Source organism: Macaca thibetana, chromosome 19, assembly GCF_024542745.1.
Source record: "Macaca thibetana thibetana isolate TM-01 chromosome 19, ASM2454274v1, whole genome shotgun sequence".
Lineage (NCBI taxonomy): Eukaryota > Metazoa > Chordata > Mammalia > Primates > Cercopithecidae > Macaca > Macaca thibetana.
Window position 1 is genome coordinate 38,399,641 of NC_065596.1, and position 15,376 is coordinate 38,415,016.

Sequence of the window (15,376 nt, forward strand, 5' to 3'; positions counted from 1 at the left end):
CCCCACAAATATGGAGGGACAACTGTATATACGGTTTGGTGTCATATGAGGTTTTAGGCATCCACCATGGTACTGGAATGTATCCCCCTTGGATTTGGTGGGGAGGACTACTATATGTTCATTACAGCAGTGATTCCTGCTAATTTAAGAAATTTTTGTTTTTTATTATTTCATTTTGTAGAGTTAGGGTCTCTGTCTGTTGCCCAGGCTGGTCCCGAACTCCTGGACTCAAGTGATCCTCCCACCTCAGCCTCCTGAAGTGCTGGGCCACAGTGTGAGCCACAGTGCCCAGGCTAGGAAATTTTTTTCACTAAAGATCAAGAGGAATACAATTCACACAAAACCATGAGGCTCATACCAATATCATAGTTGACACCACTTCTTCAGGATGCTTACTCTCTGACCACAACTGGTCAGGGGATGAGTCCATCCCAGAATCTGAAAGGTGGAACCAAGAGGTGGAGATGCTGCTGACACTAACACTGCAATCCCTGCATATTTTACTTGAGAGCTGCAGACACCAAAGTGAAGTGCCCAGCCCGGGTGTTCCTGACAGTCCACTAGGAACTTGTGTCTTATGATACACACATTTCTACAGACACACAAATCTGTAACTTATAACTATACATATGCTGGGAATGTGAGACTTCCCCCCCCAATAATGGGGTTCATTCTTTTGAAAGTATGAACAAGAAACATACACACTTTAGCCTTGGCACAGCTCACACCTGGGCTGGATAACTCTGCTGTGGGGGCCATTGTGAGCCTTGCAGCCCCAGCCTCCACCTGCCAGACACCACCCTTCATTATGACCACTCAGATGTCTCCATATGTCCCCTGGGGGCAAAATTGCCCCTGGATGAGAACCACTGCTCACAGTGAATAGATCCATATGTTCAAGTCTGCCCACACCATGGAATATTACACAGCACAGAGAAGGATCCACAGCTGCCTGCAGCAACATGGATGAGTCTAACCTACACAATGTTGTGCAACAGGCAGGCATCTAATTCCATTCATACAAACACATGGTGAGGCAGGCTTTATTCCGTAAGCTACTACAGAGGGGCTTGGGAGGCCAGACTCAACTCCAGCTTGGACAAGAACAAGTGAAGGCTTAAAGCCGAGAAGCAGCAGGGTATCTGGAGGATGAAAAATTATCAAGTGCAAACCCTCAGAGATAAGGGCTGAATTCTTGCCAGACCAACTCAAGAGAAGTTTTCCTGAAGGCAGGCCAAGGGAAGAAGACATTGAAGGTGGGGGACAAGGAATTTGATCAGATATCAAGAGGAAGGGGAAGATTTTTTGCTAACATGACTTAGTAGGATTATGTATTAGTCCATTCTCACACTGCTATAAAGGACTACCTGAGACTGGGTAATTCATGAAGAAAAGAGGTTTCATTGACTCACAGTTCCACAGGCTGTACAGGAAGCATGGCAGGAAGGCCTCAAGAAACTTACAATCATCACAGAGGGTGGGGAAGGAAGCACGCCTTACTGCGGCAGAGCGAGTGGAGTGGGGAGTGCTACACACTTTTAAACAACCAGGTTTCATGAAGACACACTCACTATCATGAGAACAGCAAAAGGGGAAATCCGCCCCCATGATCCAATCACCTCCCACCAGGTCTGTCCCCCAACACTGGAAATTACAATTCGACATGAGATTTTGGCAGAAACACAGAGCTAACCCATATCATTCTATCCCTGTCCCACCCCCAAATCTCATATTCTTCTCTTACTGCAAAATGTAATCATGCCTTCCCAAGAGTCCCCCAAAGTTTTAACTCATGCCAGCATTAACTCAAAAGTGCAAGTCCAAAGATTCATCTGAGACAAGGCAAGTCCCTTTCACCTATGAGTCTGTAAAATTAAAAGCAACTGAGTTACTTCTGAGGTACAATGGAGAGTACAGGCATTGGGTAAATTCCCCTATTCCAAAAGGGAGAAATTGGTCAAAACAAAGGGGCTACAGGTCCTATGCAAGTCTGAATACCAGCAGGGCAGTCATTAAATCTTAAAGCTCCAAAATAATCTTCTTTGACTCCATGTCTCACATCCAGGTCACACTGATGCAAGGGGTGGGCTCCCAAGGCCTTGGGCACTCCACTCCTGTGGCAATGCAGGGTACAGCCCCTGTGGCTGCTTTCACAGGCTGGCATTGAGTGCCTGTGGCTTTTCCAGGCACACGGTGCAAACTAACGGCGGACCTACCATTCTGGAGTCTGAAGGATGATGACCCTCTTCTCACAGCTCCACTAGGTAGTGCCCCAGTGGGGACTCTGTGTGGGGGTTCCAACCCCACATTTCCCCATCATACTGCCTTAGTAGAGGTTCTCCACGAGGGCTCTACCCATGCAGCAGACTTTTGCCTGGACGTCCAGGTGTTTCCATACATCCTCTGAAATCTAGGCAGAGGCTCCCAAACTTCAACTCTTGCCTTCTGTGCACGCACAGATCCAACACCATGTGGAAGCTGCCAAGGCTTGGGACTTGCACCCTCTGAAGCAATGAACCAAGCTGTACATTGGCCCCTTTTAGCCACAGTTAGAACTGAAGCAGCTGAGATGCAGGGTGCCAAGTCTTGAGGATGCACAGAACAGTGGGGCCCTGGACCCTGGTCCACAAAACCATTTTTCTCTCCTAGGTCTCTAGGCTTGTGATGGGAGGGGCTGCTGTGAAAGTCTCTGAAATGCCCTGCAGGCATTTTCCTCATTGTCTTGGCTATTAACATTCAGCTCTTCTTTACTTATGTACATTTCTGCAGCCTTTGATTCCTGCCGGAAAATGGGCAGCAAATTTTCAAATGTTCATGCTCTGCTTCCAGTTAATATAAGTTATAGTTTTAGGTCATTTCTTTGATTATGCAATTGAGCGCAGACTTTTAGAAGCAGCCAGGTGACCTCTCCAACACTGTGCTGCTTAGAAATTTATTCTGCCAGACACTAAATTATCTCTCAAGCTCAAGTTCTGTCTCTTACAGATCTCTAGAGCAGGAGCACAATGCTGCCAGTCTTTTTGCTAAAGCACAGTGAGAGTGACCTTTACTCCAGTTACCAATAAGTTCCTCATCTCCATCCGAGACTACTGCAGCCCAGACTTCCCTGTCCATATTATTAGCATTTTGGTCACAACCATTTAAGTCTCTAGGAGGTTCCACACTTTCCCTCAACTTCCTGTCTTCTTCTGATTCCTTCAAACTGTTCCAACCTCTGCCCATTACCCAACTCCAAAGTAGCTTCAGGTATCTTTATAGCAGTGCCCCACTCCTGTTACCAACTTTCTGTATTAGTCCATTCTCACACTGCTGTAAGGAACTACCTAAGACTGGGTAATTTATGAAGAAAATAGGTTTTATTGACTCACAATTCCACAGGCTGTACATGAAGCATGGCTGGGAGGCCTCAGGAAACTTACAATCATGGCAGAAGGTGAAGAAGTAAGCATGTCTTACCATGGCAGAGCAGGAAAGAGGGTGAATGAAGAAGGAAGTGCTACACACGTTTAAACAAGCAGGTCTCATGGGAACTCACTATCATGAGAACAGCAAGGAGGAAATCTGCCCCCATGATCCATTCATCTCCTACCAGGTCCCTCCCCTAACAGTGGGAATTACAATTCGACATGAGATTTGGGTGGGGACACAGAGCCAAACCATATCAGATTCTGTTTTGAGACAGGGTCTTACTCCATTATCCAGTCCACAGTACCGCGGTGTGATCACAGCTCACTGTAGCCTCCAACTCCCAGGCTTAAGAGATTCTTCTGCCTTCTTCCTGACTCTCCCTCCTGAGAAGCTGTAACTTAAGGCACATGCCATCACACCTGGCTAATTTTTACATTATTATTTGCAGAGATGAGGGTCTTGCTATGTTGCCCAGGCTGGTCTTGAACTCCTAGGCTCAAGCAATCCTCCTGCGTCAGCCTCCCGAAGTGGTGAAATTACAGGTGTGAGCCACTGTGCCCATTCAAACATCTTCCCTGGATCCTACAAGGAAAGGGAGAAGCCCAAGGTCAGAGGGCTCAGGGGATCCTGATTTAAGTTGGGTCAAGGAGAGTCTGCAGTGTACTTTTCTGTAGGTTGGCTATACTTAAATGCAACTCTCTGGAGAACACAAGTCAGCCTGGTCCCCTTTCATCCATCAGCACACCCTGGGACACAGCACCACCCCATCCTGACTCCAGAGGGTTCAACCAGGGTCCCTGCTGGTCCTCCGTGCTCACGCACGTCTCACCATGAGATCACCATATCCGAATGTGTGTGGGGGCCTTTATTTCTCCAAATGCTCTTTCAGGGCCACTCTTCCCTTCTCCACTCTATGCCTCCATTACCTACCTACTCATTCCTCTCTCAGGACTGGCTGCCCACCCTCCCCATGACACAGCTAACAGAGGCCTACCAAGGTTGGCTGCCTCATAGGAGAGAGCAAGTGCCATGGAGGCCACAGCTGATATCGGACAAAAGAGAAGACACACATGGAAGGAGGCATGGGTGCTTGAAGCACTGACTGGTCTGAGGGCCCAGACCTCAGAATACCAGCACCATGGAGACGCCACGTCACACACACATGAACCTTGATCCAGCTAATACAATGGGCCTGGCAGACACCAGTCCTGGACTGACTCATCACTAATCTTCACTATCATCACACCTGTCCCTTCCCCCAGGAGAGGAAATTGTCTAGAGGCAAAATCCCAAGGGGATCCCCTCATGGGGCTTCAAGGCTGTGTCAGCCACACTGACTGGCTTTTACTCGGCCAGCACTGCACTGCCTCAGAAGGGCCACTCCAAAGTCATCCCAAATTTTCCTACAGGCTTCCTGTTCTCCATTCTCTGAGACTCACTCTCTCTTCTACACTGACACCCCCTTATAACCCAAGTCCCAAAGAAGGAAGTTATTCTCATGCCCTGGGCTTTGGGATGCCGATTCCAGAGACACTACTGCCCAATGCCCCTCCATCCACACTTACAGCTTCCCTGTTGCCCTGATCCAGTCCTTACTACTAAAGGTCCAGAGAAACCCCAAATTAACCTCCTTTTGGCTTCACTTTTTAATTTATTACCAAATTATTATGCCAACAAGTATCTGTAACAGAGAAAAAACATGATACAAAATTCCACTCCCCAAAGAAAACCACATTTTATTTCTCATCATCCACTTTCAACCCACATCCATATGTGCACATATCTTTACATGGCTGTAATAATAGTAAATCTTTTATGTTATGCCCCTTTTTGCCATATTATAAACATTTTCAACATGGCAATAAAACCTTTATAATGGTTTACAGTGGCTGAATCAGAAGCATCCTAAATGAACAACCATGGAGGTAGTGGTGGGGTGATAACAAAAACATAACAAGTCAGTATTTTTGCTTCAGCAACTAAAGCAACAAACCACATCTGTTGGAAGCAGTGCTTTCCATCTTAGCAAAAGCTTGTTTCAGTCTTTTTTTTTCTCTCTTGAGATGGAGTCTCGCTCTGTCACCCAGGCTGGAGTGTAGTGGTGCGCTTAGCTCACTGCAACCTCCGCCTCCCAGGTTCAAGCAATTCTCCTGCCTCAGCTTCCCAAGTAGCTGGGATTACAGGCACACACCACTATGCCCAGCTAATTTTCTGTATTTTTGGTAGAGATGGGGTTTCACTACGCTGGCCAGGCTGGTCTTCAACTCCTAACCTCGTGATCCAGCCGCCTCCACCTCCCAAAGTGCTGGGATCACAGGCATGAGCCACCACACCCGGCCTGCTTGTTTCAGTCTTAAGAGGAACGACTTCATTGTTCATTCACAGGTAATTTATTCACCTAGTTTACCCTCCTGCAACAAGTCCTCAGCATTATTGCAGAAGTATAATGCAGACATACATTTAAACAGGAAAATCTCACACATTCTGTGGCAGTGTACGGTACAGCACTGTGTGGACTCTCTCATTGTACACCTTTGTTGATACAGAAAACAGAGTAAGAGCCCCTGCCAAAGCCTCTCTTTCTGATTACACTTAAAAAGGTTGATTCAGGCCGGGCACCGTGTCTCACGCCTGTAATCCCAGTGCTTTGGGAGGCTGAGGTGGGCGGATCATGAGGTCAGGAGTTCAAGACCAGCCTGGCCAACATAGTGAAACCCTGTCTCTACTAAATATACAAAAAATTAGCCAGGCATAGTGGCAGGCACCTGTAATCCTAGCCACTTGGGAGGCTGAGGCAGGAGAACTGCTTGAACCTGGGAGGCAGAGGTTGCTGTGAGTGGAGATCATGCCACTGCACTTCATCCTGGGTGACACAGCTAGACTCCATCTGGAAAAAAAAAAAAAAGTTGATTCAGTGTTTGCTTATGTACAAGGTGGAAACTCCCTACTACAGGGCTCTTCATTCCAATCATGTTCTGAATGCATTCACAGGCTCTCTCTGTAGGAAGTGTCACCCCCATGTTTGCACGTTTCATTCCAGTGTGTGTGCTGTCCTGTCTGGTACAGACTAAATCATCCCCAAAGACTTTTCTGCATTTACTACCACCCTAAGTTGTCTCCTGAGTTCCCCAATGAGCAGACTTAACAGTGTGGCTCAGCAATGTCTCACATTCATCAATTCACTGGTTAGCTTAAAGGATTCTTTTCTACTGACCAGAGAGGAGTCAGATGTAAGACACGCCTCCTAAACACAGGCATGAGCGCTAACTGGAAGACTCATGTGGCCCCAAACTATTATGTTTCCATGGGTTGCTCTCCCGGGTGTGCTCTTTGATGTCGAACAAGGGATGAGCTCTTTCGGAACGTTTTTCCACACTGAGGACACTGGCTGGGACCCTCCCTGCTATGGAGTCTCTGATGTACTGCCAGGTGAGAGTTCTGCTTGAAGGACTTCCCACATTCTGGACACTGATACGGGGTTTCCTTAGTGTGAATTCTCTGGTGCTTGGTCAGACAGGAGCTGTCCCTGAAGGCTTTGCCACACTGATTACACTCATAGGGCTTCTCACCAGTATGAGTCCTCTGGTGCCTAATGAGGCCAGCGATATTCCTGAAAAGTTTCTGACACTGGTTGCAGCCATAGGGCTTCTCGCCAGTATGAATCCTCTGGTGCCGGATGAGGTATGCACTCTCGATGAAAGTCTTGCCACATTCTTTACATTCATAGGGTTTCTCCCCAGAATGGATCTTTTGATGCACAATGAGGTGAGAGTTTCTGTTGAAGGATTTCCCACACTCTGCACACTCAAAGGGCTTTTCTCCAGTGTGAGTCCTCTCGTGCTGGGTGAGGTACGAGCCGTCCCGGAAAGCCTTTCCACATTTGCTACACTCATAGGGCTTCTCACCGGTGTGGATTCTGAGATGCACTGTAAGGTGGGAGATGTCCGTGAAGGGTTTTCCGCACTCGTTACATCTGTATGGTTTTTCCCCTGTATGAGTTCTTTGGTGCAAAATTAAGGATGAATTTCGGTTGAAGGTTTTTCCACATTCCAGGCATTCGTAAGGTTTCTCGCCTGTGTGAATTCTCTGGTGCTGCGTCAGAGCTGACCCATCACTGAAAGCTTTCCCACACTTACTACATTTATAGGGCTTCTCTCCTGTGTGGATCCTTTGATGCACAATCAGGTTGTAGTTCTTGGAGAAGGACTTTCCACACTCATTACAAGTATAAGGCTTCTCTCCGGTGTGAGTTCGGTGATGCAAAACAAGAGAAGAGTTCCGTTTGAAGCATTTGCCACATTCAGTACATCTATACTGTTTCTCTCCAGGGAGATTTCTCTGGTTTTCATTAAGCGATGAGCTCAGGGTCAAGATGTCCTCAAAATTCTTACCTTCATACAGTTTCTTACCTCTTTTCGTTATTTTTTGATGACCAAGAGAGGTAAAATGATTAAAAGACTTAACACTTTCAGGATATTTGTAGGGCTTCTCTCTCACTGGATTTCTTCCATGAATAACTTCCATGGAATGGTTGAAGGTTTTTCCACAGGCATCACTGTCACCAGTTCTCTTAGCTGCATAACTTTTAGGACAGCTGGGTAAGGCAGGGTCACAATCCAGACCACTAACATTTGAGTCATGTGCATGGAAACCATTGGTTGCCAGAACTCTCTGAGATGGTGGAAGGTCTGAGCTTGCAATCAAATGCTCCCCAAAACCAGGATATTCACAAATTGCTTCCTGAGTCCCTGGTTTCTCCAGAGTTAAAGCTGATTGACTCAAGTCTCCCTCCTGGTTCTCACAGTCCCAACCATCACCTAAAATGGACAAGCAGGGAGCTTCCCTTGTGAATCCTTCCATTTCTACATCACAGGGTACTTCTCTCTCAGGAATATTCCGAGTTGTCATTTTCAATCTCATATCCCAAACTGCAAAAAGAAAAATGCAGGCTTAGGTTCATGAAGCTCTATCTGTAAGAGAAACAGACAATGATGATGGGCTAGGTGTGAAGATTTTTTTTTAACTTGTTTTCTCTTTTAAATTCAAATGTATACATGGAAGAGGTAAAATGATAGCCAAGGAATGGAACCAAGAACACATTTCAAAAGAGCCATGTAGCATTTTCATCTTCCTAGAGAGCGGGCAGGAGGAAGGGTCCTGGGGATAAATCATCACCAAAAGGATTAGTTTGAGATGTGGGAGACCAGAGGCCAAGCATCCCTGCTCCCCCTAGAATTCCATCCCAGCAACTGCATTCTTGTCCCTGTCATACACTGCCCATCAATACACATTTCCAAAGCTCTGACTTCACAATGAGCTTACAACAGCACTGAAGTAGCAGTTCTCACCCCAGCTCTGTGATCAGAGTTCTGCATTCATGGATAGGACAAAGCACAGGCTTGGTGACCTAAAAGTTCTGGGTCTAAGTCTTAGAACTGTCAATGACCTAGTGGGGCACAGTGGTTCACGCCTGTAATCCCAGCATTTTGGGAAGCCGAGGCAGGTGGATCATTTGAGGTCAGGAGTTCGAGACCAGCCTGACCAACATGGTGAAACACCGTCTCTACTAAAAATACAAAAAAATTAGCCAGGCATGGAGGCACATGCCTGTAGTTCCAGCTACTCTGCAGGCTGAGGCAGAAGAATTGCTTCAACCTGGTAGGCGGAGGTTGCAGTGAGCTGAGGTCGCACCACTACACTCCAGCCTGGGCGACAGAGTGAGACTCCATCTCAAAAAACAAAACAAAACAAAACAAAACAAAAACTGTCAATGACTGCCCTGCAAGGTTGTTATAAAAAATGGATCATGTCAGCCAGGTGCGGTGACTCACGCCTGTAATCCCAGCACTCTGGGAGGCTGAGGGAGGTGGATCACCAGGGAGGTGAGGTGACAGAGTGAGACTCCATCTCAAAAACAAACAAACAAACAAAAACAAACAAAAAACAACTGGATCATGTATGAAGCAGTCTCCAAGGCTAGGGGATGAAGGGCATTCTGTAAATGGCTGCATGTGTCTTCATGCATATCAATCTTCCTGTCACCATCCCTTGTCCACTCAGACTTCACAATACTTTTTTTTTTTTTTGAGACGGAGTCTCGGTCTGTCGCCCAGGCTGGAGTGCAGTGGCACAATCTCGGCTCACTGCAAGCTCCGCCTCCCGGGTTTACGCCATTCTCCTGCCTCAGCCTCCCGAGTAGCTGGGACCACAAGCGCCCGCCACCGCGCCCGGCTAATTTTTTCTATTTTTAGTAGAGACGGGGTTTCACCATGGTCTCGATCTCCTGACCTTGTGATCCACCCGCCTCGGCCTCCCAAAGTGCTGGGATTACAGGCGTGAGCCACCGCGCCTGGCCTTTTTTTTTTTTTTTTTTTTTTTTTTTTGAGACGGAGTCTCGCTCTGTTGCCCGGGCTGGAGTACAGTGGCCGGATCTCAGCTCACTGCAAGCTCCGCCTCCCGGGTTCACGCCATTCTCCTGCCTCAGCCTCCCGAGTAGCTGGGACTACAGGCGCCGCCACCTCACCCGGCTAGTTTTTTGTATTTTTTACTAGAGACGGGGTTTCACCGTGTTAGCCAGGATGGTCTCCATCTCCTGACCTCGTGATCTGCCCGTCTCGGCCTCCCAAAGTGCTGGGATTACAGGCTTGAGCCACTGCGCCCGGCCCAGACTTCACAATATTAAGACAAATGGTTGTCCATTCATTCATTCGTTCATTCATTTGGTGGGATGGGGTCTTGCTCTGTCATCCAGGCTGAAGTGTAGTGGTGTAATCTTGGTTCACTGAAGCCTCAATCACAAAAACTTCAAGCAATTATCCCACCTCGGCCTCCCAAAATGCTGCTAATACAGGCATAAGCCACTGTGCCCAGCCTTCTTTCTAAAAGTAAAATGAAAATAGACCCTTGCCTCAGAATACACACATACATATATATCTACATTCTAGGCAATTTAAATATATATACTTGTATATGTGTATATATATGTGTGTGCATGTATTTAAATTTCAGAATGATACCGGCTGCAACAGAAAGTCAAAGTTTAAATGATGCAGTATGCCACCATAAGTGTGACAGACTTTGATCAACAAAGCTTAACCAAAAAACCATATGGTCAAGCATTGGGGGTCATGCCTGTAATCCTAGCACTCTGGGAGGCTGAGGTGGGAGTTACCACTTGAGCCCACACAGAAGGCTGAGGTTGCAGTGAGCTGTAATTGTGCCACTGCACTCCAGATTGGGCAAAAGAGACCGTGTCTTAAAAACAAAAAACAAAAACCAAAAAATAAAAAACAGACAAGGAATAACAAGTCTGATATCAGCATTCAAATTTTCCGTCCAATAAAAGACACAGTAAGGCTGGGCACGGTGGCTCACGCCTGTAATCCCAGCACTCTGGGAGGCCGAGGTGGGTGGATCACGAGGTCAGGAGATCCAGACCATCCTGGCTAGCAAGGTGAACCCCGTCTCTACTAAAAAATACAAAAAACTAGCCGGGCGTGGTGGTGGGCGCCTGTAGCCCCAGCTACTCAGGAGGCTGAGGCAGGAGAATGGCGTGAACCCGGGAGGCGGATCTTGCAATGAGCCGAGACTGCGCCACTGCACTCCAGCCTGGGTGACAGAGCAAGACTCTGTCTCAAAAAAAAAAAAAAAAAAAAAAAAGACACAATAAGAGACAAAATGCAAGTGGCAGATAGAGAGAAAATAAGATTTAAATGCAGAAAGAATTACTGCCGAAGAGCTATAGAGGATTCTTAGAGAACAGTACAAAAAAAGAAAAAAATGGGCAAAGTAATCAAAGATGTACTACATGAAGGGAAAATAGAAATGTCGTGAAAACACTGGCCAGGCGTGGTGGCTCACACCTGTAATCCTAGCACTTAGGGAGGCCGAGGCGGGTGTATCACGAGGTCAGGAGATTGAGACCATCCTGGCTAACAAGGTGAAACCCCATCTTTACTAAAAATACAAAAATTAGCTGCTAATTTTTTGTACTTTTAGTAGAGACAGGGTTTCACCATGTTAGTAGCCAGGATGGTCTCGGATCTCCTGATCTTGTGATCTGCCCGTCTTGACCTCCCAAAGTGCTGGGATTACAGGCGTGAGCTACCACGTCCAGCCGATAGGTGGTTTTAAAGGCAAGCAGGGAGAAGACAAACCACCAGTGAATGACAAAAATTATTACAACAGATCACTTAGCAGAAAAACTGGAAAACCAAAGGTAATAGAAGGCTACTTTCAAAGTGCTGAAGGAAAAATCTATCAATCACACTATCATTCAAGAGTAAGGGTGAGATAAAGACTGTTTCAGAGGCTGGGTGTGGTGGCTCATGCCTGTAATCTCAACACTTTGGTAGGCCAAAGTGGATGGGTCACTTGAGCCCAAGAGTCTGAGACCAGCCTGGGCAACATGGTGACACCCCATCTCTACAAAAGATACAAAAATTAGCCGGTATAGTGGCATGTGCCTGTTAGTCCCAGCTACTTGGGAGGTTGAGGCAGGAGAACTGCTTGAGCTCTGGGGATTGAGGCTGCAGTAAGCTATGATTCACTCCAGCCTGGACAACAGAGTGAGACTCTGTTTCAAAAAAAAAAAAAAAAAGAGATTCAGAAAAGCAAAAGCAGAGTTCATTTCCAAGGATACTAGTCAGAGGAATTAGAAAATGTTGGTCTTCAAAAAAATCCCAAGAACAAAGGAAGGAAAAACAAAGGAATTGATGAATATGATGAATGTGGGCTGGGTGTGGTGACTCACACACCTGTAATCCCAGCACTTCGGGAGGTCAAGGTGGGGGATCACTTGAGCCCAGGCATTTACCACTAGTCTGGGCAACATAGTGAGATGTCATCTCCTTAAAAAAAAAAATTGATGAATGTATATTTAAATCAAATCCAGTGATGACCATATGAAATGCAGAAATCATGACTTAGAATTAATGGAATAGACTAATATACTGGACAACAGCGGCCAATGAGGTGGGAATGCGGCAACAAAATCAAGTGTTCTGAAGTCCTCAGGTTTTTCATGATTCATGTCAGACCTGCTCATGTCAGAAATAAAAGAATAAATGTAGTATAAAACTTCTAAGCCCACAAAGCAGTGGTTTTTAACCAGGGATGATTCTACTTCCAGAAGATACTTGGCAATGTTTGGAGATGACTTTGGTTGTCAGTCTGACTAGGGGGCAGATGTTCCCAGGGGCCAGGGATGCTACTAAATATCCTATAATGCACAGGATGGCCTTCCACAACACAAAATGATCCAGCCCCAAATGTCCATAGTACTGAAGTTGAAAAACATTGTAGGGGTCAGAATTAAAAACAAAAACAAACAAATAAAAAACACGATCAATCCAGAAAGCTGGCACGGGGTAAAAAACAGCACACAAAGGACAGGCTAAATAGAAAGTATAAAGTAAGGTATCAGCAATTACAATAAACATAAATGGCCTTGATAGGTAAGATAAAGACTGCATTAGACTGTATTAAAAAACATGTTTGTGGCCGGGCACGGTGGCTCAAGCCTGTAATCCCAGCACTTTGGGAGGCCGAGACGGGTGGATCACGAGGTCAGGAGATCGAGACCATACTGGCTAACACGGTGAAACCCTGTCTGAAACCCTGTCTCTACTAAAAAATACAAAAAACTAGCTGGGCAAGGTGGCAGGCGCCTTTAGTCCCAGCTACTCGGGAGGCTGAGGCAGGAGAATGGCGTGAACCCGGGAGGCGGAGCTTGCAGTGAGCTGAGATCTGGCCACTGCACTCCAGCCTGGGCGACAGAGCGAGACTCCGTCTCAAAAAAATAAATGAATAAAATAAAAAACATGTTTGTAACAGGCATCCCTAAAGCAAAAGGACATAAAAGCCAAAAGCGAAAGGATGGGACAGGTCAATGCCAACCGAAGACGGGTTTTATGGCTCTTTACAAATCAAAGAAAAATTTGAAGTAACGATCACAGGGCAATGTACCAGTAACAATGTGCCTCAAAACACAGAGCAGGCCAGGTGCGGTGGCTCACACCTGTAATCCCAGCACTTTGGTAGGCTGAGGCAGGCGGATGATCACTTGAAGTCAGAGTTCAAGATCAGCCCGGCCAACATGGTGAAACCCTGTCTCTACAAAAACACAAAAATTAGCCAGGCAAGGTGGCACATGCCTGTGATCCCAGCTACTCAGGATGTTGAGGCAGGAGAATTGCTTGAACCTGGGAGGCAGAGGTTGCAGTGAGCCAAGATCGAGCCACTGAACTCCAGCCTGGGCAGCAGAGCGAGACTCCGACTGAAAACACAAACAAAAACAAACAACAACAAAAAAATATGCAGCAAAGCCAGGCAGGTTTGTAGGAAAAAAATAGCAAATCAAAGCATAGTGGGAAATTTTATTTATCTGTTTTTTGAGTTTTTTTCCTGATCAAATACTTCAGATTGTATCTAAAATTTTAAAAATGTTTTAATGTAACTGTTTAATTTTTATAATGGGGGTCTCAGTATGTTGCCCAGGCTAGCCTCAAACACCAGAGCACAAGTTATCCTCCTGTCTCAGCTTCATGAGTAGCTGGGACTACAGGCACATGCCACTGCAACCAGCCATAGCGGGAGGTTTTATTTATTTAATTTTTTTTTTTTTTTTTTGAGACGGAGTCTCGCTCTGTTGCCCAAGCTGGAGTGCAGTGGCGCAATCTCGGCTCACTGCAACCTCTGCCTCCCGGGTTCACGCCATTCTCCTGCCTTAGCCTCCCGAGTAGCTAGGACTACAGGCGCCCGCCACCATGCCCGGCTAATTTTTTGTATTTTTAGTGGAGATGGGGTTTCACCGTGTTAGCCAGGATGGTCTCGATCTCCTGACCTCGTGATCCGCCTGTCTCGGCCTCCCAAAGTGCTAGGATTACAGGCGTGAGCCACCATGCCCGGCCTAATTTTTTTTTTTTTTTTGAGACGGAGTCTCACTCTTGTCACCGAGGCTAGAGTGCAGTGGCGTGAGCTCGGCTCATTGCAACCTCTACCTTACCTCCCAGGTTCAATCAATTCTCCTGCCTCAGCCTCCCGAGGAGCTGGGATTACTGGTGCCCACCACCACGCCTGGCTAATTTTTGTATTTTTAGTAGAGACGGGTTAACATCATGTTGACCAGGCTGGTCTCAAACTCCTGGCCTCACGTGATCCGCCTGCCTCGGCCCCCCAAAGTGCTGGGATTATAGGCATAAGCCATTGCACCTGGCAGGTGGGAGGTTTTAATGAACCTCTTTTAGAAATGAAAACTCAGAAGAACAGAAAAGAGTTATGCAGGCCAGAATGTAGTTAGCCAATCTGATCACACAGCTGGATGAAAATCTACGTACCAATTAGAATAAAATGCTTTCTAAGCACAAGTGGAACATTTGCGAACACTGACCAGGTCAAAGAAAAAGTTCAGCAAAGCCCAGACTACAGCCTCTTGACTTCAAGGCAGCAAGTTAAAAGCCAGTAACAGAAAGAAAACCAAATACAAGAAAACAACAAGTAAAGCAAACCCCTATTTATTTGGAAAAATAAAAACTTGTTTCGCAGTAATTGACAGATCAAAGAAAAAACTTGACAGAAATTAGAAAACACCTAGAACAGGGCAGGCGCAGTGGCTCATGCCTTGTAATCTCAGCACTTTGCGGGGCAGAGGCAGGTGGATCACGAGGTCAGGAGTTCAAGATCAGCCTGGCCAATATAGTAAAACCCCATCTCTACTAAAAATACAAAAATTAGCCAGGCGTGATGGCATGCACCTGTAGTCCCAGCTACTCGCGAGGCTGCGGCAGGAGAATCGCTTGAACCTGGGAGGCAGAGGTTGTAGTGAGCTGAGATTGTGCCACTGACTCCAGTCTGGGTGACAGAGCAAGACTCCGTCTCAAAAAAAAAAAAAAAGAAAAAGAAAACACCTACAACTACACAATGATGAAAACAGCACATCTCGCCGGGCGCGGTGGCTCACGCCTGTAAT

The 15,376-nt window shown here is 46.5% G+C and overlaps 3 protein-coding genes across 10 annotated transcripts in view; 1 reads left to right on the forward strand and 2 right to left on the reverse strand.

Annotated features, from left to right (window-relative positions):
- ERVK3-1 (endogenous retrovirus group K3 member 1) overlaps positions 1 to 15,376 on the forward strand; it is a 226,536-nt gene that overhangs the window by 43,246 nt on the left and 167,914 nt on the right. The window lies entirely within an intron of this gene.
- ZSCAN18 (zinc finger and SCAN domain containing 18) overlaps positions 1 to 15,376 on the reverse strand; it is a 407,087-nt gene that overhangs the window by 40,943 nt on the left and 350,768 nt on the right. The gene's annotated exons all lie outside the window — the stretch shown is intronic.
- Positions 804 to 15,376, reverse strand: part of ZNF329 (zinc finger protein 329) — a 38,315-nt gene continuing 23,742 nt past the window's right edge. For 3 of the 8 annotated variants that reach the window (XM_050768645.1, XM_050768641.1, XM_050768643.1), the window contains one exon: positions 5,119 to 8,378. In XM_050768645.1, the coding sequence (XP_050624602.1) occupies positions 6,703 to 8,328 (1,626 nt within the window). In that variant the 5' untranslated portion in view covers positions 8,329 to 8,378 and the 3' untranslated portion in view covers positions 5,119 to 6,702. Of the gene's footprint in view, positions 3,991 to 5,118; positions 8,379 to 15,376 lie in introns of those variants that run through there. The other 5 variants (XR_007721445.1, XM_050768646.1, XR_007721444.1 and 2 more) reach the window with 5 other exon arrangements.